The sequence below is a fragment of the Theropithecus gelada genome, chromosome 7b (genome assembly GCF_003255815.1).
Source record: "Theropithecus gelada isolate Dixy chromosome 7b, Tgel_1.0, whole genome shotgun sequence".
NCBI lineage: Eukaryota > Metazoa > Chordata > Mammalia > Primates > Cercopithecidae > Theropithecus > Theropithecus gelada.
The window spans coordinates 69,102,027-69,127,994 of NC_037675.1; the positions used below are offsets into that span (position 1 = coordinate 69,102,027).

Sequence of the window (25,968 nt, forward strand, 5' to 3'; positions counted from 1 at the left end):
CCTTGTTATGTAAATAAAGCCCCTTTAGTAGTCAAAATAAAAAATGTTCCCTTCTTTCTCTTTTTTTTTTTTTCTTTTGCTGGCCATTTTTCTCCGATACCACACCACCTTTTTTTGTGTGTGAGAATTTAACCACTTCAGAGGCCTTATTCCCCATAATTTGGAACTTTCCTTTGGATTTGATCGAGTTGGGTAGAGTTGATCAAACCCAAGGGGAAAAAGACTGAAACAACAACAAAAACAGAAACAAACAACAAAAACCAGTTAAGCAAAACAAAAGATCGCACAACTTATATGATTACTGAGTGCTCTAATGGTAAGGAGAAATTAAGACCAGCTGGTTGTTAACTTTAGCCAAGACAAAACACCAATTCAGCTACTTACCTAGAGGTGGGTCTCAGGCTGAAGATGGCTGTCTATCATCCTAGAAGCAGGAAAAAAAAAAAAAAACCTCCTCTTCGATATTGGAAGTGAGCTCAAACTCCATGAAGGGGTTACCTGCCTTCCATCGTCATGGAAGCAGAAAAACTTGCCTTTCTTGTTGAAAGCAAGTAAAACTCCAAAAAAAAGAGGAGTTGTACAGCAAAGTAAACTTTAGATCTTGACCAAATTTTGGGACATCAGGGATTCTCTGGAGGGGATATTCCCAGACCTCAGCAAATTGTCCTGTTGGTTTGAGACATAAAGTTAGCTCGTGCTGGTACCAGGCACCCATAGGACATTTGTCAAAGGTCATGGGCATCTCCATTCAGAATCCCTTTGTGGTTACCTAAATGTAAACCCAGAAAATTTGAGAAAGGTTTCAGTTAATTTGGAAAGTTTATTTTGCCAAGGGTGAGGGTGCGTACCCAAGATACAGCCTCGGGAGGTCCTGATGACGTGTGCCCAAGGTGGTCAGAGCACAGTTTGGTTTTATACATTCTAGGGAGACATGAGACATCAATCAACATATGTAAAATGAACATCGGTTTTGTTATGCCCAGACCGTTTGTTCCCCAAAGAAGACCACCAGAGTCCAGAGTCAAAGCCAAGCGGCAAGGATCTTTACTACAAGTTCGAACTTGGTCCCTCCCTTCCACAGCATACAAGAGAGGGCCTAGAACAATGCGAGTGCTTGCTTTTTATAGCCCGATGTAAACAGGATATGTAAAGTTACAGGGAACAAGGTAATCCTCTCGGTTACAGCATTACAATTGGTTAACATTATACATTTAGCATTCCTTATCGGAGATCTCCCAGGTGATGTTTTTCTGAAGTTTGAAAGCTGGACTCAGGAAGTTGGGAGATATTTGGGGGGTGTGCCTCATTCCTTTCAGTTTGGTCCGGAAAGGTGGGACAACTCAAAGCAGGGAGGGGGCCTCCAAGTCACAGGTAGGTGAGAGAAAATCAGCTGAATTATTTTGAGTTTCTGTTTAGCCTTTTCAAAGAGGCAATCAGATATGAATTTATCTTAGTGAGCAGAGGGATGACTTTGAATAGAATGGGAAGCATGTTTGCCCTAAACAGTTCCTGGCTTGAATTTTCCCTTTAGTTTGGTGATTTTGGAGCCCAAAATGTTTTCCTTTCACAGTAGCAACTATTAGATTTTTAAAAATCATAATTTCCTATTTACTTTTCTCTTGTAATTAACTTCTTGCTTTACTTTGAAACAGGGTCTCGCTCCATCTCCCAGGCTGGAGTGCAGTGGTGTGATCACAGCTCTCTGCAGTCTCCACCTTCAGAGCTCAAGCTCTCCTCCTGCCTCAGCCTCTCAAGTAGCAGGGCCTGTAGGAGTGCACACCATGCCCAGCTAATTTTTTTTTTCATTTTTTTTAGTAGAAATGAGATCTGATTATGTTGCTCTTGGTGTCAAACTCTTTGCCTCAATCAGTCCTCCTGCCTCGGTCTCCCAAAATGCTGGGATTACAGGTGTGAGCCTCTGTGCCCAGCCTTGTTTTATTTTTGTACCTAATGTTTATTCATAGTTTTATATTCTTTTTTTTTTTTTTTTTTTTGAGACGGAGTCTCGCTCTGTAGCCAGGGCTGGAGTGCAGTGGCCGGATCTCAGCTCACTGCAAGCTCCACCTCCCGGGTTCACGCCATTCTCCTGCCTCAGCCTCCCGAGTAGCTGGGACTACAGGCGCCTGCCACCTCGCCCGGCTAGTTTTTTGTATTTTTTAGTAGAGATGGGGTTTCACGGTGTTCGCCAGGATGGTCTCGATCTCCTGACCTCGTGATCCGCCCATCTCGGCCTCCCAAAGTGCTGGGATTACAGGCTTGAGCCACCGCGCCCGGCTATATTCTTTTTATTAAAAAGAGCTCGCTAGCCTTTCAAAAGGAACTGCCATCTTCCGGTAATGCTCCAAAACGAGGAACACTAGGGGAAAGAGGAGGGACACCAATATATGTTCTCTAGGCCTTTTAGAAAACATGGAGTTGTTCCTTTGGCCACATCCTTGCAAATCTACAAGAAAGGTTATGTTGTAGACATCAAGCCAATGGGAACTGTTCAAAAATGCCCCACACATGTTACCATGGCATTGGGGACTGAAATGGGATGTAAAGTTGAAAAGAAGCTAAGGGATTTTTGAAATTAAATGTTAGGGAATTTTTTTAAAATAAAAGAGGGCCAATAAGCCCAGGCCTTACGCCTGCACTGTGGTGAGGTGCTCAGGATGGCAGGGGCAAAGCTGTGCAAAGCTTCTGCCAACTCAAGGCATTCACTGAATGCCCCACACATGTTACCATGGCAAAACTGGAAGAGCCTATCAACAGTGTTCCCCAGCATGCTGTTGGCATTGTTGGACACAAACAAGTTAAAGGCAAGATTCTTGCTGAGAGAATTAATGTTTTATTGAGCATATTAAGCAGTCTAAGAGCCAAGATAGCTTCCTGAAACTGATGTAACCAAGCGAGTTATAGAGAAACGTCACACTCTGAGACGAATTCAGGAGTCCTTTATTAGCTGGCGACCGAGAGACGGCTAGTGCCCAAAATTCTCTCAGCCCCGAAGAAGGGGCTAGATTTTCTTTTATACTTTGGTTCAGAAAGGGGAGGGGGGGAGTCTAGTTAAAACAATCTTACAGAAGTAAAGTAGGCAAAAAGTTAAAAGGATAAATGGTTACAGGTAAGCAAACAGTTCCAGGTGCAGTGGCTTTAAATCTATCACAAGGTGATAGACGCGGGGCTTTGGGTGCTATCAACCGGACACAAATGCGGGGGCTTAGGGTACTATCAACCAGGCGAATTCCTGGGAACTGCGGATATAGCTTGCCACAGTATCTTATCAGTTAATTGCATTCTTGGATGTGCTGGGAGTCAGCTCGCACAAATTAAGTCCTAGAGGAAGAAGGGTGGGCAAGGGGCTGCGAGTGAAGGAGCCAAGATGCAGTCTGTCTGGCTCTCTTAGTTAAGGGAGAGTCAATTCAGGTCAAAACAAGGTAAGGTATCACAAAACATGTAAAGGAAAAGGATCAGAAAAAGAAGGAAGCAAAAGAGAAAAGTACCTGAAGCGCCAGCCTTCTCCACTTTGTGAAGCTCACTTTGTGAGAACCAATGGAAAGAAGCCTAAGTTGCTGGGACCTGTTCCCTGCGAATTCATAGCATAATAGCTGTAAAAACAAAAAAACAAAAAAACAACAAAAGAAAAGAGCCCCCTAAATCGGATAGACTTCAGGCCCTACAATATCCAGATCTACTTCTGATGATGTTTTATTTCATAAGCTGGGCAGTGAGTCATGGTGAGTATTCTTTAAATGATTCTCTATATTATTTGGTTTACTCCAAACACAAACTAGTAAAACATTTTGTCTAAGAGGCTTTGTTTTCTTTATCTGTCCTAGTCCTGATGTTGGATGCCTATGACTTCACTGATTGCTGTAAGCCCTTGAGTTGGCAGAAGCTTTGCACAGCTTTGCTTCTGCCATCCTAAGCACCTCACCACAGTGCAGGTGTAAGGCCTGGGCTTATCGGCCCTCTTTTATTTAAAAAAATTTTCCAACGTTTAATTGCAAAAGTCCCTTAGCTTCATTTCTACTTTATTTCAGTTCCCAATGCCAGTTTGTTCTTTTTCTAAGTATCTTCTGAAGGAGTGACTCACCATTCACTTCTATTGGAATCCAAATTTTGCAATATTCACAAAGTTGCAAATAATTAAATTAGGATATCTTAGAATCTCATAACCAGGGAGAGATTACTGTAAACTCAACCATATTCACCACTATTTATTGCATATCTGCTTCGTGCAAACCTTGGTTCCATGTGCTGGGGGAACACAAATGTAGACCTTATTTCTGTCCCTGAGCTGGTGAGATAAGAAGTTGCCTAGAGGCCAGGCGCAATGGCTCACGCCTGTAATCCCAGCACTTAGGGAGGTCAGGCAGGCAGATCACGAGGTCAGGAGATCGAGACCATCCTGGCTAACACAGTGAAACCTCGTCTCTACTAAAAATATTTTAAAAACTAGCCGGGCGAGGTGGCGGGTGCCTGTAGTCCCAGCTGCTCTGGAGACTGAGGCAGGAGAATGGCGTGAACCCGGGAGGCGGAGCTTGCAGTGAGCCGAGATCACGCCACAGCACTCTAGCCTGGGCGACAGAGCAAGACTCCGTCTCAAAAAAAAAAAAAAAAAAAAGGAAAAAAGAAGTTGCCTAACTAAGTTATAAGTCAAACCATTGTGACTGCTGTACAGAAAAGGCAAATACAGTGTATGGGAGCAAGAAAAGTGGATGATTGATTAGGATGGGTGAAGCTGCAGAGAGGAGACATTGAAGTTGGACCTTAAACACAATAAAAGATTTCTTCACCTGAAAACAAATTCCATTTATGTTAGAAAGTTTTTAAAAAAGTGAATATGGCAATTTATAACAAATTTTCATTTTGAAATGTTGTGCTTCTTGATTTTCCATGACAGGGAGCGTGTGCATACACATGTGTTTGTGTGTGTGTCTGCATGTGTACTTCCATTACATTTTAATCTGAACATTTTCAAACATGTATAATAGTTGCAAGAATTTTACAGGCTCAGCGTGGTGGCTCACACTTGTAATCTCAGCACTTTGGGAGGCCGAGGCCAGCGTATCACTTGAGGCCAGGAATTCGAGACAGCCTGGTTAACATGGTGAAACCCCATCTCTACTGAAAATACAAAAAGTAGCCAGGTGCAGTGGTGGGCACCTGTGGGTCCAGCTATTCAGGAGGCTGAGGCAGGAGAATTGCTTGAGCCCGGGAGGCGGAGTTTGCAGCGAGCAGATATCACACCACTGCACGCTCAGCCTTGGTGACAGAGTGAGACTCCATCTCAAAAAAGAAAAAAAAAAAAAAAGAATTTTACAATAAACATCCATATATCCATTATCCAGATTCTACATTAACATTTTACTATACCAGTTTTATCACATATATAAAACAAATATAGTGAAACACCTGCTTTACTTCCTTCTATCAATCTATTTTATTACTGTACTTCAAAGTAAATTACAGACATCAGTACCCTTCCCCTTTAAAAAATTCAGTATGTGTATATATTATTCATTAACTAGAGTTCAATATGTATTTAGCTTTTTTTCCTTTGGATGTAAAATTTATATACAGTGAGCTGCACAAGTCTTCGGTATATATTTGCTGTTTTGACAAAGGCATAGACTCATGTAACCCAAACGCCTGTTGAGAGATAGAACATTTCCATCGTCTCAGAAAGCCACTCAGTGGAGGTGTGTTTTTGAAGTCTATGTGGACGCAGATCCCAGGCATTGTAGACTAATGGAGTGATTAGAGGTAAACAGAATTAAGCTGGGAGAAGGTAAAGTTTCGAAGGACAAAAGGATTAGTAGATGGCCAGCATCCCAGGCCCTGAGAGGATATTAATAACTTGCTGTGGACAGTAAGCAGGTTAGCTTGGCTACAGCTGAGTGAAAGGCATGGGATACTAAGTAAAACGTTACTGTGCTCTAATCCTTTTCAATACTACATACAACAGGGTTATCCTGTAGGCTTACATTCTGGAGGGCAGTGGTTCCCAAATGGGGGTGATTTTGCCCCATAGTGGACAGTTGGCAATGCCTGGAGACATTTTTGATTGTCACAAGGGGATAGTAGTGCTCCAGGCATCTTAGTGGGTAAAGGCCAGGGATGCTGCTAAACATCCTCCTTTACACAGAACAGCCACTCACGGGAAAGAATTATCAGGCTCAAAATGTCAATAGACTGGGCATGGTGGTTCCTTCCTGTAATCCCAGCACTTTGAGAGACCAAGGTGGAAGGATCACATGAGCCCAGGAGTTCAAGACCAGCATGGGCATCATAGTGAGACCATGTCTCTCTATATATAATTTTTTAATATCAATAGTGCATACTGTGAGTTAAGAGTAAGGGTTGCTGATCCATAGGGGGAAAAATCAATGAAAGTTACATACTAGCAGCAAAAATTATTTTTCTTTGAGAAAGACAGTGTGTTTATTTCAGCTTTTAAAATCAAGAAAAAGGAACAATAAGCCATTATTATTGGTTTAAAAATATACAGAAAAAAGTGCTTCCATTTTGGTTTGCTGTTTAGGGTCAGGGCATGGGAAGAGGCAGCAAGTTCCTCATGGCTGGAAATGGAAATAACTGCGGTGCTGTACAAGCTCCTTAGGGAAGTCAGGCAGGGGTTGCAGTAGAAAGATGGAATCTGTCATCTTCCACCTGTCTCATCTGGCTTCCAAAATATGTGATTTGAAAAATAGGGAAGAGGAGAAGGAGGAAAGAAAGAAGAGAAAGAGAGGCTTACAGTTTGCCCTCTCACTCTAGTTTGTAAAAGGCTCCATTCTTAGCAGAGTATCCATGACAGGGATAACCAGGAGACCAGTACAGTATGAGCTGCTAGATGATTTATGACCAAAGGTCAAATCAGCAAGCAGCTTCCCAGCTCTGCTTCATAGCATGTGATCTCCACACATCCCTGCCTCAGTGTCAGCCCTGGGAGGATGGCTGGTCTGGGAACTTGACCTGTGATTCACTCATGGTGAGACTAGAGGAGGATCCTTCTCAAAGGTGTTGTAAGTGATGAGTGCTTTGTCATCACTGAATTTCAGGCCCATTCCTGCACTGGTTCATCTGGTGTTTTCATCTCTTTCTCTCTGTGACTTATATCTATATCTGTCTCAGATTGAAAATCCCTGAAGAGCAGGTATCCTATTGGTCCCTGGCTTTTTTGATGTTGATTACAATGAAGTGGGTGATGATTATGGCTTTGCTTATGTGACAAAGCGTGTTTAAGAATGTCTCAATACCAGTTTGAGAAATAGCTTTATTTGTGATACTGCAGTGATTAATTTAACAAAGATAAACATGTCAGTTGTTGCAAAGTGATATGGTTTTTGAGAGAAATTAAGGCCATTGGGGCAGAGATAAATTGATAAAAGTTTATTGGAAGCCAAATGTGAGAATCTATCCAGTAAGATGCACCAACAAAGTTGGGCATGTTCCAACATCTTTTACAAGTTGAAATGCTTTTATAAGACCGTTTAGGAGAAGGAAGGGGGACTCCTCATATCGGAGTTATCCTTTTCCATTGGAGGGTACAATACAGAGGTTACAATCATTGCCTATGGATGACAGCGTACAGGCTAAAATGTTTTATGCACAAGACAATCAGTAAAAGCAAATCAGCAGAGCTTTATGATTTAGTCCTTTTGAAAAGAACACAAAACAGTGTCCTTTTCAATGTCAGTATTAATCAGTAACCTGATAATTAATCAATACATAGTTTGAGGAACTCGCGACAGAATTTGAGTGACTCACAATAAAATTCTTTACTCAGAGACAGGATGTAAGCCATCAGTCTTAAGACCTTTTCCAAGCAGTTCATTTGGAAGCCTGTGAAATGTATCCTGTAAGTTGTCAGGGTGTTTTTGCTGAAAACATTATTTGTTTTTTCTTTTCTTTTTTTTTTTTTAGAGACAAGGTCTTGCTCTGTTGCCCAGGCTGGAGTGTAGTGGCATGATCATGGCTCACTGCAGCCTCAACCTTCTGGGCTCAAGTGATCCTTCTGCCTCAGCCTCCCAAGTAGCTGGGACCACAGTCTGTGCCACCAGGCCAGCTAATTTTCAGTTTTCTTTTTTGTAGAGATGGTGATCTCACTATGTTGCCCAGGCTGGTCTTGAACTTCTGGTCTCACATGATCCTCCTGCCTCGGTCTCCCAAAGTGCAGGAATTACAGATGTAAGCCACAGTGCCCAACCAAAATGTAATGTTTATTTACGTAAATTATTTATTTATTCTGTTTCTTAATTATTCTTTTTATACAGCTGTATACTATCTATTATGTGGCTTTACTATTGATGGACATTTAGGAGGTTTCCAAACTTTTGCTATTATATACAATGCTATAATAGTAACCTTATAAATACATGGTAGTAGAATGTTTAGGTGAATGAGTGCATGCACAGCTTTACTAGACATTACAATACTTCTCTCTATGGAGACTGTAACAATGGACTCTCCCACGAGCAATGCATCCGCATTATTTCTTCACATGCTTGCCAGTAGATCATACTACAATCTTTTTGACCTTTGGCAACCTGAAAAGTGAAAAGTGGCTCCCAGTGTAATTTTAATTTGCATCTCTCATATGAGCGAGGGTGAAGAGACACTTGTATTTCCTTTTTTGTAAACTGCTCTTTCAATTGGGTTGTTATTCCTTTTCTTATTGAGTTGTAGGAGTTCTTTATCTACTAAACCAATTAGTCTCTTGTCTTCAAAGCCTGTTATCAATATTTCCCCCCAGTTTCTCATTTATCTTGCCTTGTGTATGATGGTTTCTGTCATGCTCATTTTTTAAATTTTAGTTTTTGATTTCCTGTCTTACTAGAAAGGTCTTACTACCCTAAAAATGTGTCCAGTGGTTCTTCTTAATACTTCAGTGGTTTCATTTTTCATATTTATGTCTTTGAGCTATTAGAATTTTGGAAGGATCAAGTTTGCTTTTTCCCAACTGGATACCTAGGTGCTACTAAATCCCCATGTGTATTTGGGTCTATTTCTTGCCTTTCCATTCTGTTCTATTGATGTGTCTGTCTATTCACGTACCTGGACTTAATAGTATGGTTTAACATTTTGGTACAACTTATCAATGATCTGATGGTGGTCTTTAGATGATAATATTTAACATTTTATTTTAGCAAAGTGTTTGTGTATTTTTGTAATTCTAGATGCCTCATGGTGCTTCTAATATCTTCTCTCCAGAGGACTGCATGCTGTTCTTAAGGACTCTCTGCTTCCTGGACAAGCTAAAGATAAGGTGAGTATCATCTTCATAAATGCAAGGATCTTAGATTTGAGTCCAGAAGTGTCTGCTGGGAATGATCTGATCACTCCTTGTTCTGTTGGTCAGGTCCATGGGTTTCCCCAGGGGCAGAAACTGTGTCTTCCTAGTATGTTGCACAATTCCTGGTGCAGAGAAACACTCAGTAAGTGTGTGTTGAGGATGAATTGACGGATAAGGACATGAACACCTGCCTGCCATAGAAGTCTTCTTTCATGCATGGGTATTCCTGAAGGCTCCTCTGGCTTCACAGGAAGGGAAAGAACTGGGAAATTATTCCTGGGGTCCTGTCCCAGCTCTTTGCCTATTCTCCTGTCCAAGAGAGGAACATAGAGCGAGGAAGGGCAATGAATCCCATTTACCCTCCTCCCATCTCACACACATCCAGAGGCATGATCCTAGCTCGCTTCAACCTTGACCTCTGAGCTCAAGTGATCCTCCTTACTCACTCTCCCAAGTAGCTAGGATTACAGGCAATCACCACCACGCCCAGCTAATTTTTTGTAGAGACAGGGTCTCACCATGTTGCCTAAGCTGGGGCTTGAACTCCTGGCCTCAAATGATCCCCCTACCTTGAGCTCTCTACCAGCATTTTCTTGTATTTCCCCTCATCAATAGCATTCAACTGAAACATCACCCACGTTCATCATCGCTCCCTTTTCTACACCATGGCCTTGAGTAAAGCAAGGGAGATAGGAATCAGAACAGCTAAGTATAACTGCTGACTCTTATACACTGTTTAGCATATGCTAGTTTCATTTTCCACCAATGTAATAATTGAACACTTAAAACAAGTGGGGAGATACATATATATATCATATGTGGTTTTATATATATGTAAACTATATATATATAAACTATATATATGTAAACTATATATATGTATAATCATGCCCATTGTAGAAGTGAGAAAACTGAGTTAACAGAGAGGTTTAGTAACTTGCCCAGGGCCATGGAGCTTTTAAATAGATTCAGCGCTAGAGTCCATGCACTTAAACACCACACCCTTTCCTTGTAATATGCATGTGTGTGTGTTAACTTCATTGAAGTATACTATAAATTGCAGAAAACTGCACAAGTCGAAAGCATATGACTCAGCAGATTTTCACAAAGTGAGCACACCTGTCTACTATCACCCAGATGAAGTAACAGAACACTCTCAACCCTCCAGGGGTTCCAGTCATCTCCCTCCCAGTCACTGCCCCCTCCTCCCTAAGGTTAATCGCTCTTCTGACTTCTCTCGCCATTCTTCTGGGAGTTTCCTTCCTGTCCTATTTTAATCCACCGGTATTTTAAGCATCATGGGGTTTGTGGCTAAAGTTAGAAATATTCTATATAGTCCATCATACAGTAGGGGTGGCAGTGGTTGGGAGAACACATTTCCTAGAGAAGAGAAACAATTGAGGATGGGGGATTTAGGGGGTACTTGCTTTAGTTTCCCCACATTCTCTTTGCCAGTAAACCTAAGTAAGCTTCTAACCTTGCCTCCGTCCCCTCCCCGCCAGGACTACATCTCCCAGCAGGCTGTGCTCTGACAGCTCTCGGATTTAAATAGGATTCTGGGCTCTGCTCAGAGTCAGGCTGCTGCTGAGCACCCAGGACGGAGAGGAGCAGAGAAGCAGCAGAAGCAGCCAAGAGCTGGAGCCAGATCAGGAGCCTGAGCCAGAGCTGGGGTTGAAGCTGGAGCAGCAGCAAAAGCAACAGCAGCTACAGAAGTTGGAAGGATGCTGGTCACCTTGGGACTGCTCACCTCTTTCTTCTCGTTCCTGTATGTGGTAGCTCCATCCATCAGGTTTGTCTTAATTCAGCAACTCAAATAATCGTTTACAAAGACCTGCACTGGAAGCCGGTTCTCAGCTGCTGAAAGAAGAGAAAGGGAAGGAGGCTGACGGAGAGAAAGTCAGAGCAGGAAAAGCAGAAAGGAAGGGGGTGCTGTGGCTACCATGGTGGAAAACCAGAAGGAAGCATCTGCAGCTGGGTAGAGGTGGGGCTGAGTTCTGGCCCCACCTGAGCTCTGGGGAGAGTTCTACTGCCAGCGGAAGGCTGCGTGGATGACTCTGTCAAGTAGCTCAACAGACACCTTAGGTGGGAGTCCTTGTTTTTTCATTTTATTCCTTTGGGTGTCTCTGAAGAATTCAGAGACTCTGTCCCTATTCAAGGTGGCCCTGCTGGCTTGTCATGCTGTTAAGTACCAGGTAGTTTGGGAAAGAAACGAACTCTCTTCCCTTTAAGACTACCCTCAATTAATGTTTTGGGATGACTCTTTTGCTGTGGGATTTCTAGAGGTGTCAAATAAATGTGCGTTCTAAGTGGAGAATTTTTAAATTTCTTCTTTTTTATTTTTGCTCTGTCACCCCAGGGTGGAGTGCATTGGTGTGATCATAGCTCACTGCAGCCTTGAACTCTTGGGCTCAAGCAATCCTCCTGCCTCAGCCTCCGAGTAGCTGGGAATATAGGCATGTGCCACTACACCCAGCTACTTTTTAAATTTTTTGTGGAGATGGGGGTCTCACTATGTTGCCCAGGCTGCTCTCAAACTCCTGGGCTCAAGCGACCCTCCCCCACGTTGGCCTCCCAAGATGTTGGGATTACAGGCATGAGCCACTGGGCCCAGCCTAAAAAATTTCTGATGATAAAGGAGGTTAAATGGACCTACCAAGGACAGTGTTATTCTAGGTTCTCCATAGAGATCTGGGTTCAAGTCCCACTTCTGCCACCAGTATGTGACATGAACCTCTCTGAGCCTCAGTTTTCTCTACTGTAATGTGGAAATAATACTGGAGAAGTTGAGAGGATTAAAATAAATTACATATGGAAAGTGCCTAGCCTAGTAATTGGCAGTCAGATGTTGTGCAGGAAATGTTAGTTCTGCTCCTCTGTATTCTGTTTTGGGACCTGTGAAGTCAATTTCGTGTAAAAGAGTGCTCTCTGCCCAGAGATCTGAAAAAAGGAGATTTTATTTCTGTTTGCCATTGGCCAGAATGAAATCTCTAATACAATGGCTGAAAGCCTTGGAAATGCCCCACTCCCTAAAACTGGAGAGGCAGCCTAAGATCAGTACCCGTGTATGCCATCCCCCAGAGTGCTAAGAGCAGTACCTGTGTGTCACCCACCACAGAGTGCTATTCATCAGTTACTCATGATAACGGTTACTGAATATTGACTCCGCTAATGTTTATCATGCGTATGTTTTGAATGTAGGTTAGAGGGGAAAGCTTTCCTCTGGAACCTCTAGAGATAAGAGCTAGATGTATTTATTATCTAACAGGGAAAATCTCCATTGGCCCTGACTAGAGCGTTTACTCTGTTTGCTAATATGATTATTTGTGGCTTCTGGGCAAGTGACCTTCCCACCTGCACTGCTGAACAGGCGACTACCTTGCCCCATGGAAAAATGTTGTGCCACGAAGATTAGCTTTTATGAATCTCCTGACTGCAACTTAAAGATATCCTTCTTTGAGACTGGATAGCTTATTTATTTATTTTTTAACGTATCTTAGTGTGAGCTAGTGAAGGATGGTACGTGACGCTCTTGTTTCCCTTGCCGATAGGAAGTTCTTTGCTGGTGGAGTGTGTAGAACAAATGTGCAGCTTCCCGGGAAGGTAGTGGTGATCACTGGCGCCAACACAGGCATTGGCAAGGAGACGGCTAGAGAGCTTGCTAGCCGAGGTAAGTGTTTCCCCTTTAGTCTCCAAAGGGCCATGCCTCCCACCCTTCTTTCCACTGGGGCCTCTGTCCATATTTCTTTATGTTTCCTCCTAGGCTTGGGGGCTCTGACTAGAAATTCAAGAAACCTAGGATTCAAGTCCAACTGTGACACCAACTTACACTGTGGCCTTCAATAAACTGCTTCTTCCCTACTCCTTCTCTATTAAATAAAATAAGGAAAACAATGATGTCTGTGTATAGCCAAGTCAGTTATTCTAAAAGGAGATACTAAGCGACATTAAATATCAGAATGTAAAACCTGGGAACCAGGTTCCCAGCCCGGGATTAAACTGACAGCAAGAAGACTGAATTACTGTGAAAAGCCCAAAGTGGCAATACGGCCACTCTACCATTGAGGGAGGGCTGGGAGAATGAATGCTCTGTCCACCGGTCCCAAGCTCACTTACTGTACCTCTTTTATAGCCTAGGATATGAACATACTGCTCTCTTTTTGTCTTGGACCCAGGAGCCCGAGTCTATATTGCCTGCAGAGATGTACTGAAGGGGGAGTCTGCTGCCAGTGAAATCCGAGTGGATACAAAGAACTCCCAGGTGCTGGTGCGGAAATTGGACCTATCAGACACCAAATCTATCCGAGCCTTTGCTGAGGCCTTTCTGGCAGGTGAGGTCCTGATGGGTAACTAGAAAAGCAGGAAATCGGGTATGGGAGTGGCTGCTCCATCCTGGACCATCTGTGGTCTTTACATCAGAACCATGATCCACGCCACTAGACAGGTTCTGCCACATGAACCAGCAGGACAGGGAATTGGCAAGAGCATGGTGGGTAGACAGACTGGGCAGGATCCTTATCGTCTTTTTGCCTCAGCAGTGGGAATGTTGGAGGTGTCAGTTCCCTGTCTGGGCTTGCACCCTGGCATCAAGGTGTGGCCACAATGCCACTCTCTTCTTTCATCCTGAGAATCAACCTTCTGTGGCCATAGGCATGAGATGAAGTTGTGCTGCTGGCAAGTTCTTCTGGATCTTGGAAAATGACCAACTTCTACCAAGGACTATGAAATCCATGAGGGACATCCTGGGACCATGTCTGGCTTGTGTTACCACTGGATTCCTAGTGCCCAGCAGAGTGCACCTGGTCCAGAGTCGGTAGTTAGTACACATTTGCTGAATAAATGAATGAACAATGTCCAGGAAGATATGAGTAACTAAAATTACTCATTAGAAACCCAGTGACAATGCTTATTGGATGTCACTGAGATAGATCCAAATGAAGGATAGTTATTGACTACTGAGGCAATATCTTGTTTTAAAAGGAAGGGGCAGAGCAAGTGACTCCTATCAAAATCTTACCCCAACAAAGACAACTAATGAACAAAGGGAAGGGGCAATTATGCAGGTCTGTGACAGGCAGCCAGGGGATTCCTTGCTAACCACAGGATCTCCTTGGTTGTGCCCTATAGAGGAAAAGCAGCTCCATATCCTGATCAACAATGCGGGAGTAATGATGTGTCCATATTCCAAGACAGCTGATGGCTTTGAAACCCACCTGGGAGTCAACCACCTGGGTAAGTATCTTTGGGTGACTAAAAAATGAGGTACACCCACTATCTTTTCTTTAGGAAGATGACCCTGTGTAAATGTGGAGAATGTCCAGGGGCCTTCATAGAGCCTAGGAATTCCAATAGACTGGACCCATTGGCTTGTTGTTCGCTGTACCTCTCCTGATCAGTCTAAAAAAGTGAGATCCTCCTACCCATACCATTAAGAAGCCCCAAATTTCAGGAAATACCAGGGAGAAGAATGTCATTCTTGGATGGGACAGTGGCAGTACAAGACTTGCCAGGCAGGGCCAGGCCTGTGGGTATGCAGGAATCTGGGCTTGGCTGGAGGGGTCACATCTACATGAGGGCCAACCAAGCCATAGGTTGGTCCATGGAGGTAGGCAATCCTTGAGAACTTGAGGTACAAGGCAGGCTGGGGTTCAGCGTTCAAGGCGAAGACTTTAGGGAGGAGAGCATGGAACGTGTTTTCTGATCCTAAGCAGATGTTATCTTGCCTGACTATTCTATCCCTCTGTCTATACACAAGTGTACCTGGGTCCCTAGTTATGCGATCATGGACAGAGTGGGAGTAGGAAGCCAGCAGGTGGGTCAAGGGCAGAGGTACAAAGTAATATAGATTAAGTATGATTGCCTTACTTGTAGTCCAGCTTTGGCTCTTGCTTTGAGGAATCCACAAACTCAGACCAAATTGACCATTAGAGTTACTCATGGCATCAAAATTGGTTCACACCCAGAAGATAGTGAGCTAACACTGAAGTCCTCTCGGCTCCCACATGCTGAGCCTGAGCTGCCGTTCCACCTTCAACTGGCTCTCCTCACAGGCCACTTCCTCCTCACCTACCTGCTCCTGGAGCGGCTAAAGGTGTCTGCCCCTGCACGGGTGGTTAACGTGTCCTCGGTGGTTCACCACATTGGCAAGATTCGCTTCCACGACCTCCAGAGCGAGAAGCGCTACAGCAGGGGTTTTGCCTATTGCCACAGCAAGCTGGCCAATATACTTTTTACTCGTGAGCTGGCGAAGAGGCTCCAAGGTAAGTCTGGAGAAAGGATCAGGTTTAAAATAGCAAAAACGGTCCTCAGACCAGATTAGAGGTCCACAAAAACTTGGGAAGTCAGGCTGTCAAACATGCACGTGTCAGTAATAGCTCTGTGCACTAAGGAGAATGAGGTTATGAATGAAGTAAAAACAGAGTCCTTGCCCTCAGGGAGCTTAAAATCAAACAGGGGTTAAGAACCTCATAAAGTTACCTTGTATTTATGTCGTATCTTATCTCTGATCTCATTTGATTTTCACAATAGCTTTTTGCAACAGGCAGAGGCTTTTTGTTTGTTTTGTTTTGTTTTGTTTTGTTTTGTTTTGAGACTTGAGTTTCGCTCTTATTTCCCAGGCTGGAGTGCAGTAGTGCGATCTTGGCACACCGCGACCTCTGCCTCCTGGGTTCGAGTGATTCTCCTGCATCAGCCTCTTGAGTAAGCTGGGATTACAGGCATGCAATACCACACCTGGCCAATTTTGTATTTTTAGTAGAGACGAGCTTTCACCATGTTTTCCAGCCTCTTGAGTAAGCTGGGATTACAGGCACGCAATACCATGCCTGTCTAATTTTGTATTTTTAGTAGAGATGAGCTTTCACCGTGTTGTCCAGGTTGGTCTCAAACTCCTGATCTCAGGTGATCTGGTGGCAGAGGCCTTTTGTAACAGGTTTATAGAGCAGAACTGAGGTCCAAGGAAATGGCCAGCTAAAGAGTATATGGCAGGTGAGGGCGTCAGAACTGAAATGTGGATGCTCGGCTTTAAACCTAGGGTGCTTCCTTCTGGGTGCCATTTGCTGAGGTCCACATGGTGATCTGAGCTACAGAGCTGCCACTGCCTGGACTCAGGGAGTTAGCGCTGGATTTCAGACCCCTGGGTCCAAGCTCTTGCTCTACCACATGCTATAGCCCCATGTGGATGTGGATGTGGATGTGCCCCTTTAACCTCCGCTGACTTCATCTTCTCAGCTGTAAAATCAGGTCAGGCCGGTTCTTACTCCTTAATGATTCTGTGCCCCTCTGGAGCATTGGGTGAGCTGCTGGCTCTGACATCTGCGGATCTAGGGGATCATTTGTTACAGTGAATAAACCAGAGTTTGGGAACAATGATCTTTACTTCCAGAATGCCTATAGAACAAGAAGACGGTAATCATAAAAATAAACAATAACAATTACAATAATAATTGAGAGGTTTATGTGTGCCATGCACTACACATCTTAACTTAATACTTCCAACTTTCCTGTGAGGTGGGTGCTATTATTTTCCCCCACTCTAAATACAAAAAGACAGGCACTGACGGATTAAGAAATTTGCCCAAGGAAGATTCCTAGCTGAGTCAGTATTCAAATGCAGACAGTCCATTCCATGTTTTTAACTTTACATCAGAGTTCAGATCTTGGCCCTGTACCCTGCCAGGTATAACCTTAGGCAATTTACTTAAACTTTCTGTGACTTAGTTTTCTTTGCTGTAAATGGGCATCATAATATTGTGAAATGTTCTATTTCACACGCCTCTTTAAGAATTAAATGAAATAATACATTTAAAGCATGTTGTATAGCCCTGGCACATAATTAGTACTGAAAAATAGTGATGGCACCAGGGATACCTTGGGGGGTGTTAACCCCCATAATCTGCATCACCATCCCTCAACCTATACCTCATAAAATGTGCTTGGCAGGCAAATGCAGCTCAAAATAAAGTCCTATCCACCACTTTCCAATCAGACTGCTACCCCTAAATTCCTCCTGTAGAAATGATAAAGATACCACTGTCAATAATTGATACTTCTCACTACATGTTGTCATGTTTATTACTAGTACTAAAGCCACAGTATAAAAATAACATTGAAATAGAAGGATCTTGAACCAGGCACTCCTATTGGAACATAGAAGGCTGAGAAGGCTGTAGATCTTTCTGAAAGAGATCAATTCATTCCTGTTCAAATTCCACCTGGCCAGGAGTGGTACCTGCTGAATCCTGGGGTTATGTTTCCTGAGTCCCTCTTTCTCACTTGTGTATTTTGCTGCAGGAGATAAGCTGTTTTCCTGGGCTCAGAGTGTGTCCCTGATCTAATTGTGCCCTCTTTGTCCTAGGCACCGGGGTCACCACCTACGCAGTGCACCCAGGTGTTGTCCGCTCAGAGCTGGTCCGGCACTCCTCCCTGCTCTGCCTGCTCTGGCGGCTCTTCTCCCCCTTTGTCAAGACGGCGCGGGAGGGGGCGCAGACCAGCCTGCATTGCGCCCTGGCTGAGGGCCTGGAGCCCCTGAGTGGCAAGTACTTCAGGTGTGTGAAGGCAGTGGGGTTCTCTCCACCACCTGTGCGCATGGGCGGTGTAGGACTCACTGGGCTGTGCATCCTGAGCAGCTAAGTTTGTTCCTGATTATGCAATCCAGGTTTGGGTTAGGCCTGCAAACAGAATGCTGTTGCTTTGTTAAGGAAACTTACATTACAAACTTATGTGTTGGGAAGAGTTGCTTTTCTGGCTCTATTTTATACCTGTGTGCCACTATTCCATGTAAACTTTGCAGCTTTCTGAAAGCTTTTAAAGAAGACTGTTGCTGTTGGTTATGCCATGGAGAGAATGTTAGCAGGCCCTCTGGATCCTTTTTCTCCTTCTTTAAGCTTTTGGCTCACTTGATTCATGAATTTTTTAATACCAATTAGCGCAAAGTGCTGGGGGAATGTCCTCTCTCTTCGGTGTGAACTCTGTCCCTCAATGCTGCCAAGATTGGCACTATCTGTTGAAATATAGACGTAGAAATTTTAGTGCTGAATCTTATCATGAACTCAATGAGCAACTAGAGTCTGGGAATAAAGGGAAGCCCAGCGTGAAATCTCTTTCCGATTCCATGACAGAATCCAGCCCTGTCTGCTCTGTTGTCCCTCTTTGTTCAAGGCTTTTCATCAGTGCAGTATTTATTCTGTGAAGCATTGGAAATAATCTTAGTGTCTGATGAGAGGGGAATGGATAAGTGATAATAGCTAATGTTGCTTGAGTTTTTATAATGTGTTTGGTACTCAGTTCTGAGTGTGTAATGTGTATTAATTCATATAATCATCACAACCCTGCGAGGCAGGTAACATTACCCCGAGTTTTCACATGAAACTGAGGCACAAGATAATTAAGAAACGTGCTTAAGGTCATATAGCTTGTAAGTGGTAGATCTGGGATTTACACCCTGGCAATCTGGCTGTAGAGCTGTGCCATTCAATGTGGTAGCCACTAGCCACATGTTGCTATTGAGCACTGGAAATATGGCTAGTCCAGATTGAGATGCAGTATAATACCAGATTTTTGAAGACATACAGGTTGAGCATCCCAAATCTGAAAATTCGGAGTCTGGAATATTTCAGTAAGCATTTCCTTTGAGTTGTATGTTGGTGCTAAAAATGTTTTGGATTTCAGAGTATTTCAGGTTTTAGATTTTTGGGGTTTGAGATGCTCAGCTGGTAAGTACAATGCAAATATTTCATAATTCAAATAAATGTAAAATCCTAAATACTTCTGATCCAAGCATTTTTCTTTTTTTTTTTTTGAGATGGATTTTCACTCTTGTCACCCAGGCTGGAGGGCAATGACATGATCTTGGCTTACTGCAACTTCTGCCTCACGGGTTCAAGCAATTCTCCTGCCTCAGCCTCCTGAGTAGCTGGGATTACAGGTGCCCACCACCATGTGGGCTAATTTTTGTATTTTTAGTCAAGATAGGGTTTCACCATGTTGGCCAGGCTGGTCTTGAACTCCTGACCTCAGGTGATGCACCTGCCTTGGCCTCCTAAAGTGCTGGGATTACAGGTGTGAGCCACCGTGCCTAGCCCCAAGCATTTCTTATAAGGGATGCTCAACCTATAGTATAAAAAAGAAGTGTAAATTATCTCATTTTACATTTTTAAATGAGATAAAAAATATCTCAATTTTTATATTGATTGCATGCTAAAATGATTTTGCTATTTTGGGGTTAAATAAAGTGTTTATTTAAAACTCAATAAATTAATGTATAATTAAAGGTTACTAAATAAATTTCACCAATTTCTTTTTACATTTTAAATATAGCTGCTAGAAAATTCAAAATGACATATGTGGCTCACATTTGTGTTTCTCATCATATTTCTTTTTTTTGAGACACAGTCTGACTCTGTTGCCCAGGTTAGAGTGCAATGGCATGATCTTGACTCACAGCAACATCCACCTCCTGGGTTCGAGGGATCCTCCTGCCTCAGCCTCCCAAGTAGCTGGGATTACAGGTGTACGCCACCACACCCAGCTAGTTTTTGTATTTCTAGTCAATATGGAATTTTGCCATGTTGACCAGGCTGGTCTCGAACTCCTGACCTCAAGTGATCCGCCCACCTCAGCCTCCCAAAGTGCTGGGATTACAGGCGTGAGCCACTGCGCCCGGCCTTGCCATCATGTTTCTATTGGACAGTTGCTACTCTAGAGTCTGAGTGTTTAACATTGCTGCCTTAAATATGTGATAAAATACACAGTCATTAAGTATCATATTTTTATATAATACGTAATTAATAGAAAAATGTTAGTGATATAATGTTGTAAGGAAAAAAACTGGAATACAAAACTATATGATTATTTATACATAAAGAACAGTCTGGAGGGACACCCAGCCACTGGGCAGTAGTGGTTACTTCCAGGGAGTTTTAGGGAGAGCCAAGCAGAGTGTGAAAGACAATTTTTATCTTTTTATGCTAGGTGTTTTTTTATTATTTAAACATTTTGCCAGGTGCAGTGGCTCATGCATGTAATCCCAGCACTTTGGGAGGCTGAGGTAGGTGGATCACTTGAGGTCAGGAGTTAGAGACCAGCCTGGCCAACATGGTGAAACCCCATCTCTACTAAACATACAAAAAATTAGCTGGTCGTGGTGGTGTATGCCTGTAATCCCAGCCACTCAGGAGGCTGAGGCAGGAGAATCACTTGAACCTGGGAGGCAGAGGCTGCAGTAAGCTGAGCTCGCTCTACTGCACTCCAGCCTGGGCAACAGAATGAGACTCCGTCTCAAAAAAAAAAAAAAAAAAAAAATTTTAAGGCTGGGTGTGGCAGCTCACGCCTGTAGTCCCAGTAGTTTGGGAGGCCAAGGAAGGAGGATTGCTTGAGCTCAGGAATTCCACACCAGCCTGGGCAACAAAGTGAGACCCCCATCTCTACTAAAAATCAAAAAATTAGCCCAGCATTGTGGTGCATGCCTGTAGTCGCAGCTACTCGGGAGGCTGAGGTTGGAGGATGGCTTGAGCCTGGGAGGTCAGGGCTGCAGTGAAGCGTGATAGTACCACTGGACTCCAGCCTGGGTGACAAAGTGAGACCCTATCTCAAAAAAAAAAAAAAAAAAAAATCCTCCTCAAACTAGACACAGTATGATCCCGGTTTTATGTGAGACAGAGAGAGAGAGAGACTACATCTCTATTTATATCCAAACAAAGAAAAAAGACTGTACAGAAAGCAACTGAATGAGAGACTTTTCTTTTTTTTGATGGAGTTTTGCTCTTGTTGCCCAGGCTGAAGTGCAGTGGCATGATCTGCGCTCACTGCAACCTCTGCCTCCTGGGTGCAAGCCATTCTCCTACTTCAGCCTCCTGAGTAGCTGGGATTACAGGCACCCACCATCACACACAGCTAATTGTTTTTTGCATCTTTAGTAGAGGCAGGGTTTCGCCATATTGGCCGGGCTGGTCTTGAACTCCTGACCTCAGGTGATCCGCCCACCTCAACCTCCCAAAGTACCGGGATTACAGGTGTGAGCCACTGTGCCCAGCCATGATAGGCTTTTCTTCTTTTATCAGCACTGCATGTTCCAACTGTTTTACAGGGCTTTTATAATTAGAAAAAAGGAACATTAAAAACAAACAAACAAACAAAACATGATGAGAACTGTGTTCTCTTCCCACCCCCTATCCCTCTGGTCCTCGGGCCCCCTGCTCATTCCAAAGCAAATCTGGAGGGCTTGGTCTGGGGTTCATGATGCAAGTGGGCCTGTCAACAGAATTCAAGGGGCCTGTGAACTTGGATGGGAAAATAACTTCATCTTTAGTTTAACCTCCAGTTGAGATTTGGCATTTTCTTCGATTATGAATGTAGGCACTGAACTGTAGTAGTAGTAGTGATACCTGTGACTTTGTCAATAGAATTATAAATATTTTCATATCACATTGCAGTTGTTGCAGGTATCCTAGAATGTCACTTCTGCTCGCCACTACTTTGAAATCTTTTGATAATTAGACCTGGTACTAGATCTTGTTATAGAATACATTAATAAATAAGCCTGTGTATTACTATATCACAAATTTGTTTTTAACATATTCTTAGAGTGCATTTTATATAATTAGTTTCTTTGAGTCTGGCATATATTGTATTTTATACATTTAGAAACATTCTGAGAAAGGGACCATAAAGATTTCCAGACTGCTAATTCTCATTCCTGGAATTTACTGTCTTCCTCTGCCCTCCAGTGACTGCAAGAGGACCTGGGTGTCTCCAAGGGCCCGAAATAACAAAACAGCTGAGCGCCTATGGAATGTCAGCTGTGAGCTTCTAGGAATCCGGTGGGAGTAGCTAGTGGAAGAGCCGCAGTTTTATCAGGCCCAATCTATGCTATAATGAATGGGGACCAAGGAGAAGGCCAACCCTAAAGGATTGTCCTCTTGGCTGGCTGGTGCTGCGAATCCTGCCTGCTCTGATCCTCTTGACCCTTCTGGGAATGTTTGCACTCTTCACACTCTTGTGAGACTGGCTTATGGCATGAGATGTGGATACCTACAGAGCATTCTTCTCTAAGACCTGGAGAGTCAGCAACTCTCTGGGGGCAGCAGGACTGGGTAGATCCCCGGCTGGGCATGTGGGTGGCAGAAGAGCCTGAGAAATTGGGTCAATTCCTTCATCAGCACCAGATGCTCAGCTGAGGCAAGAAGAGCATCATCACTGCCTATTTCCAGGGGCTATACACTCCAACTTTTGGTTGACCTCTTTCTTTTTAAAACTATTTGCCACCACCCTGGAGTCTGGACCAACACACAAAGATCCTGGCTAACCCTGGTCAAGTAGATTCCTTCCTCTCACCTGGACCTTCCCATTTCAATCATGCAGATGGTTTCTTTTTGTAAAGTGTTCCCTTTACCTTTCAAATTTTAGAGAAAATAAAGACTGCATTCATCTTATTGTCTTATTTATTTTCTCAGGGCAGCAAGGAAGAGAAATGGAACAAAGCAGGGAAACCAGCCTGCTAGTTTAGTGAGTAGAATTTCACCCTACCCAGCCACCCATACCTTCTTAGACTATGGCATCTGGGGGCAAAATAAGATGGTCCAGTTGAGTCGTTTGTCAATTTTCTTCCAGCAGTAACATTTTATTATCTAAAAGAGAAGAATGTCTTCAATTATAGATATGCCGAGCTCCACCACAGATTAAGGCCAGATGTAGGACTTTATTTGATCCACAGATACAGGAAAACCAAGCCTTGATAATCTCTTGTCCTAAATTCATAGCTTCTCCCACTTCTGGTCTCTCTGCTGTCCTTTGCTGTGGCCCAGGTGACCTGCTTCTTGCCTCAAGGGTTGACGGTCACCATGAATAGGCAGAGAGATGTGCCTAATCTTTCAGCTGATCAACAAAATAAGTCATGCTTATTGGCTCCATTTTTAAGGTATCCGAAGGGCATCAGGTGACAAAAATGTTCTTTTCTTCAATAGCAAGTGGACTTTTAAAAACTTTTATTATGGAAATTCTCAAATAGACAAAAGTAGAGCAAAGAGTATAAGGAATTCTCATGTACTCATCATCCAGCATCAACATTATTAACATTTTATCAATCTTGTTTCTGACATTTTTTGGGGGAAGTGGGCATGGATATTTTAAAGCACATTGCAAGTATCATATTATTCACTCATAAATACTTTGGTATGTGTTTCTAATAAGAACCTTTGCTTTTTACAAAACCAAATACCATTATCACTCCTAACAACATTAATACTTCTTGAATATCATTTAATACTTGGAGTTCATGTTTCCCCATTTGTCTAACAAATCAGGGAAAGAGAATGGTCCTTCTGAAAGGAGAGGAAGCTTTTCTTTTCATAAGCCCTAGCAAATCTCCTTGTGGCTCATTAGCATGAAGTGAATCCTGGGCTCCCTTCTGAACCAATCACTGAGGCTGGGAATGGGCTATGGTAATTGGCTTAAGCCAATCACTACCCCCACCTAGAGCTGGGGTCTATCCCTCTCACCTCACCCAGTGGAGAAGAATATAGCTAATGTAAAGCACTTTTAGTAATTAGTTTAGAATTCCTCACAAGAATCTTTTGGGATAGGTTTCATTAACTCCATTTTACAGATGGGGCCAATGAGGCACAGATAAATTAAATAGCTTCTCAAAGTTCACACACCTGCTAAGTCATAGAGTAGAGCCAGGTAGCCTGACTCCAGAACCTGCACTCTTAACAGCCATTCACTACTGCTTCCCATGGTGGAGGAAGTTGCAAATCACTGCAAGGAAAACTCCAAGACCATGAATGGGCCGAGGGAGGAAATAATACTGGGGAAGCAACCTTATATGTTTACTACAGGGACCTATGACCTGTGCCTTATACACTGCTGGGTCCACTGGAAAGCTTGGAAAAGAATGAAGGGAAGATGGAGGAGGGGAAAAGCAAGGAAAAGGCAATGCAAGGGTGGGAGACAGAGCATGCAGGGTGTTGATGATGATGATCCTGGATATCTTCCCTGGGTTGAACAAACAGAAAACCAGGAGCATGGAGTATGAAAGGCAAGCATGCCGGGCTGCTCTCTGTGTAGCAAACAAACCATGGGTGTGAGAGCAAGGATTCACACATGTGTGCCAGGCATTCATCCCAGATCTAAGAGCTAATCATTGTAAACAGTGATGCAAGGGGGCAGGCCTGGATTGGGGCCCATTATGCATATCAGAGGAGGTTGGCTGTAGGCAGAAGGAACCAAGTCATGTATGGGCTGCAAGGTGCTGACCCCAGCTGCCACATCTGGAGCATCACGCTGGTATTGGTATTGGTGACACAGGGTTCTTGAGCAAACCTGCTCACAAGGCTGAGTTCCTCCATTTCCATACATTCAAACATAGCCATTTTTATTTCACTAGAATCTTCTTTCTATAAGACATCCTTTTTTTCTGAGAGAACAGAATAATACCTTGAAAAGAGTGTTCCTTAGTATAGACGGAGTCCTTATATTATGTGTGTTTGGAATCTTTTGGGCTATTCTATTTTATAAACTTTTCAAGCTTGTCACACTACTGGCTAGTATGATTGGCTTAATTAAGGTCATCCTATTCTTGGTTTGTGTCAAATATTTGAAACCTGAACATTTGAGAAATCTCTTTGAATATTCTCTAAGATACTCAGTAACCTTGAGGCCAATTGCTGAGGGTGAGGGACTAGTAGCCTAAATCTGGGCTACAAGAACTGGGGAATAACAAGGAGCAGGCCTAGGCCTAGAACTCAGGGCAAAGACAGCAGCTGGAATGTAGGATGCTCAGAGTCTGTAGCTGCTGGGAGGAACCCATCTGAGTTAGGCAGACAGACAAAAGCAGTTTCAGTGAGAATCTGGCACCTAAAGGGAAAGGATTTTACTCCCCCATAGCCTAACGGCCTTAGGAAATTTGAGTGATGACGGAGACACTCTTCCCCTTGACTTTTAGGAAAGGAGTGCGATTCTCTGTGTTATCCCCATCTCCTTCCTTCCTGAAGGAGGCTCCACTTGCAGAACGCATCATTTCCTGCCATCCTTAGCAAGGATCACAGCTTGGCCAGCTCACAGTGGTACAGGGCTGGGAGTGGATACTCCTGACCACAATGCTGTACTACCTCTCATTTAAAGGCATTTTTTTTTTTTTTTTTTTGAGACGGAGTCTCGCTCTGTCGCCCAGGCTGGAGTGCTGTGGCCGAGTCTCAGCTCACTGCAAGCTCCGCCTCCCGGGTTCCCGCCATTCTCCTGCCTCAGCCTCCCCTGAGTAGCTGGGACTACAGGCGCCCGCCACCTCGCCCGGCTAGTGTTTTGTATTTTTTTTTAGTAGAGACGGGGTTTCACCGTGTTAGCCAGGATGGTCTCGATCTCCTGACCTTGTGATCCGCCCGTCTCGGCCTCCCAAAGTGCTGGGATTACAGGCTTGAGCCACCGCGCCCGGCCATTTAAAGGCATTTTGTTAAATATCTGGCTAGAGAAAATATTTAAAATCTGAAAGTTTCCATCATTTCCCAAATTATTAGATGCACTTACAACCAACAGCAAGTGACACCAAATATTGGGAAGCTGAGCAGCAAAGAATGCAAAAGAAAACAAAGGTAGGCACGGGTATTGATTCGGCATGTGGTTGGCATTTTCAGAATATTAAGTGATAGTTGTTCCCCTTGTTCAGATTCCAGACTCCATCATTTCTAGTGTTCAGGTGC

At 43.5% G+C, this 25,968-nt stretch overlaps 1 protein-coding gene across 1 annotated transcript in view; it reads left to right on the plus strand.

Moving 5' to 3' along the window:
* The window catches only part of RDH12 (retinol dehydrogenase 12), a 34,100-nt gene extending 11,395 nt beyond the window's left edge, over positions 1-22,705 (plus strand). The window contains exons 2-9 of the mRNA XM_025392219.1: positions 9,199-9,253; positions 10,783-11,069; positions 12,829-12,947; positions 13,453-13,608; positions 14,405-14,509; positions 15,328-15,537; positions 17,634-17,823; positions 22,003-22,705. Coding sequence (XP_025248004.1) covers positions 11,002-11,069; positions 12,829-12,947; positions 13,453-13,608; positions 14,405-14,509; positions 15,328-15,537; positions 17,634-17,823; positions 22,003-22,105 — 951 coding nt within the window. The 5' untranslated portion in view covers positions 9,199-9,253; positions 10,783-11,001 and the 3' untranslated portion in view covers positions 22,106-22,705. The remainder of the gene's footprint in view (positions 1-9,198; positions 9,254-10,782; positions 11,070-12,828; positions 12,948-13,452; positions 13,609-14,404; positions 14,510-15,327; positions 15,538-17,633; positions 17,824-22,002) is intronic.
* Positions 22,706-25,968: the final 3,263 nt, after the last annotated feature.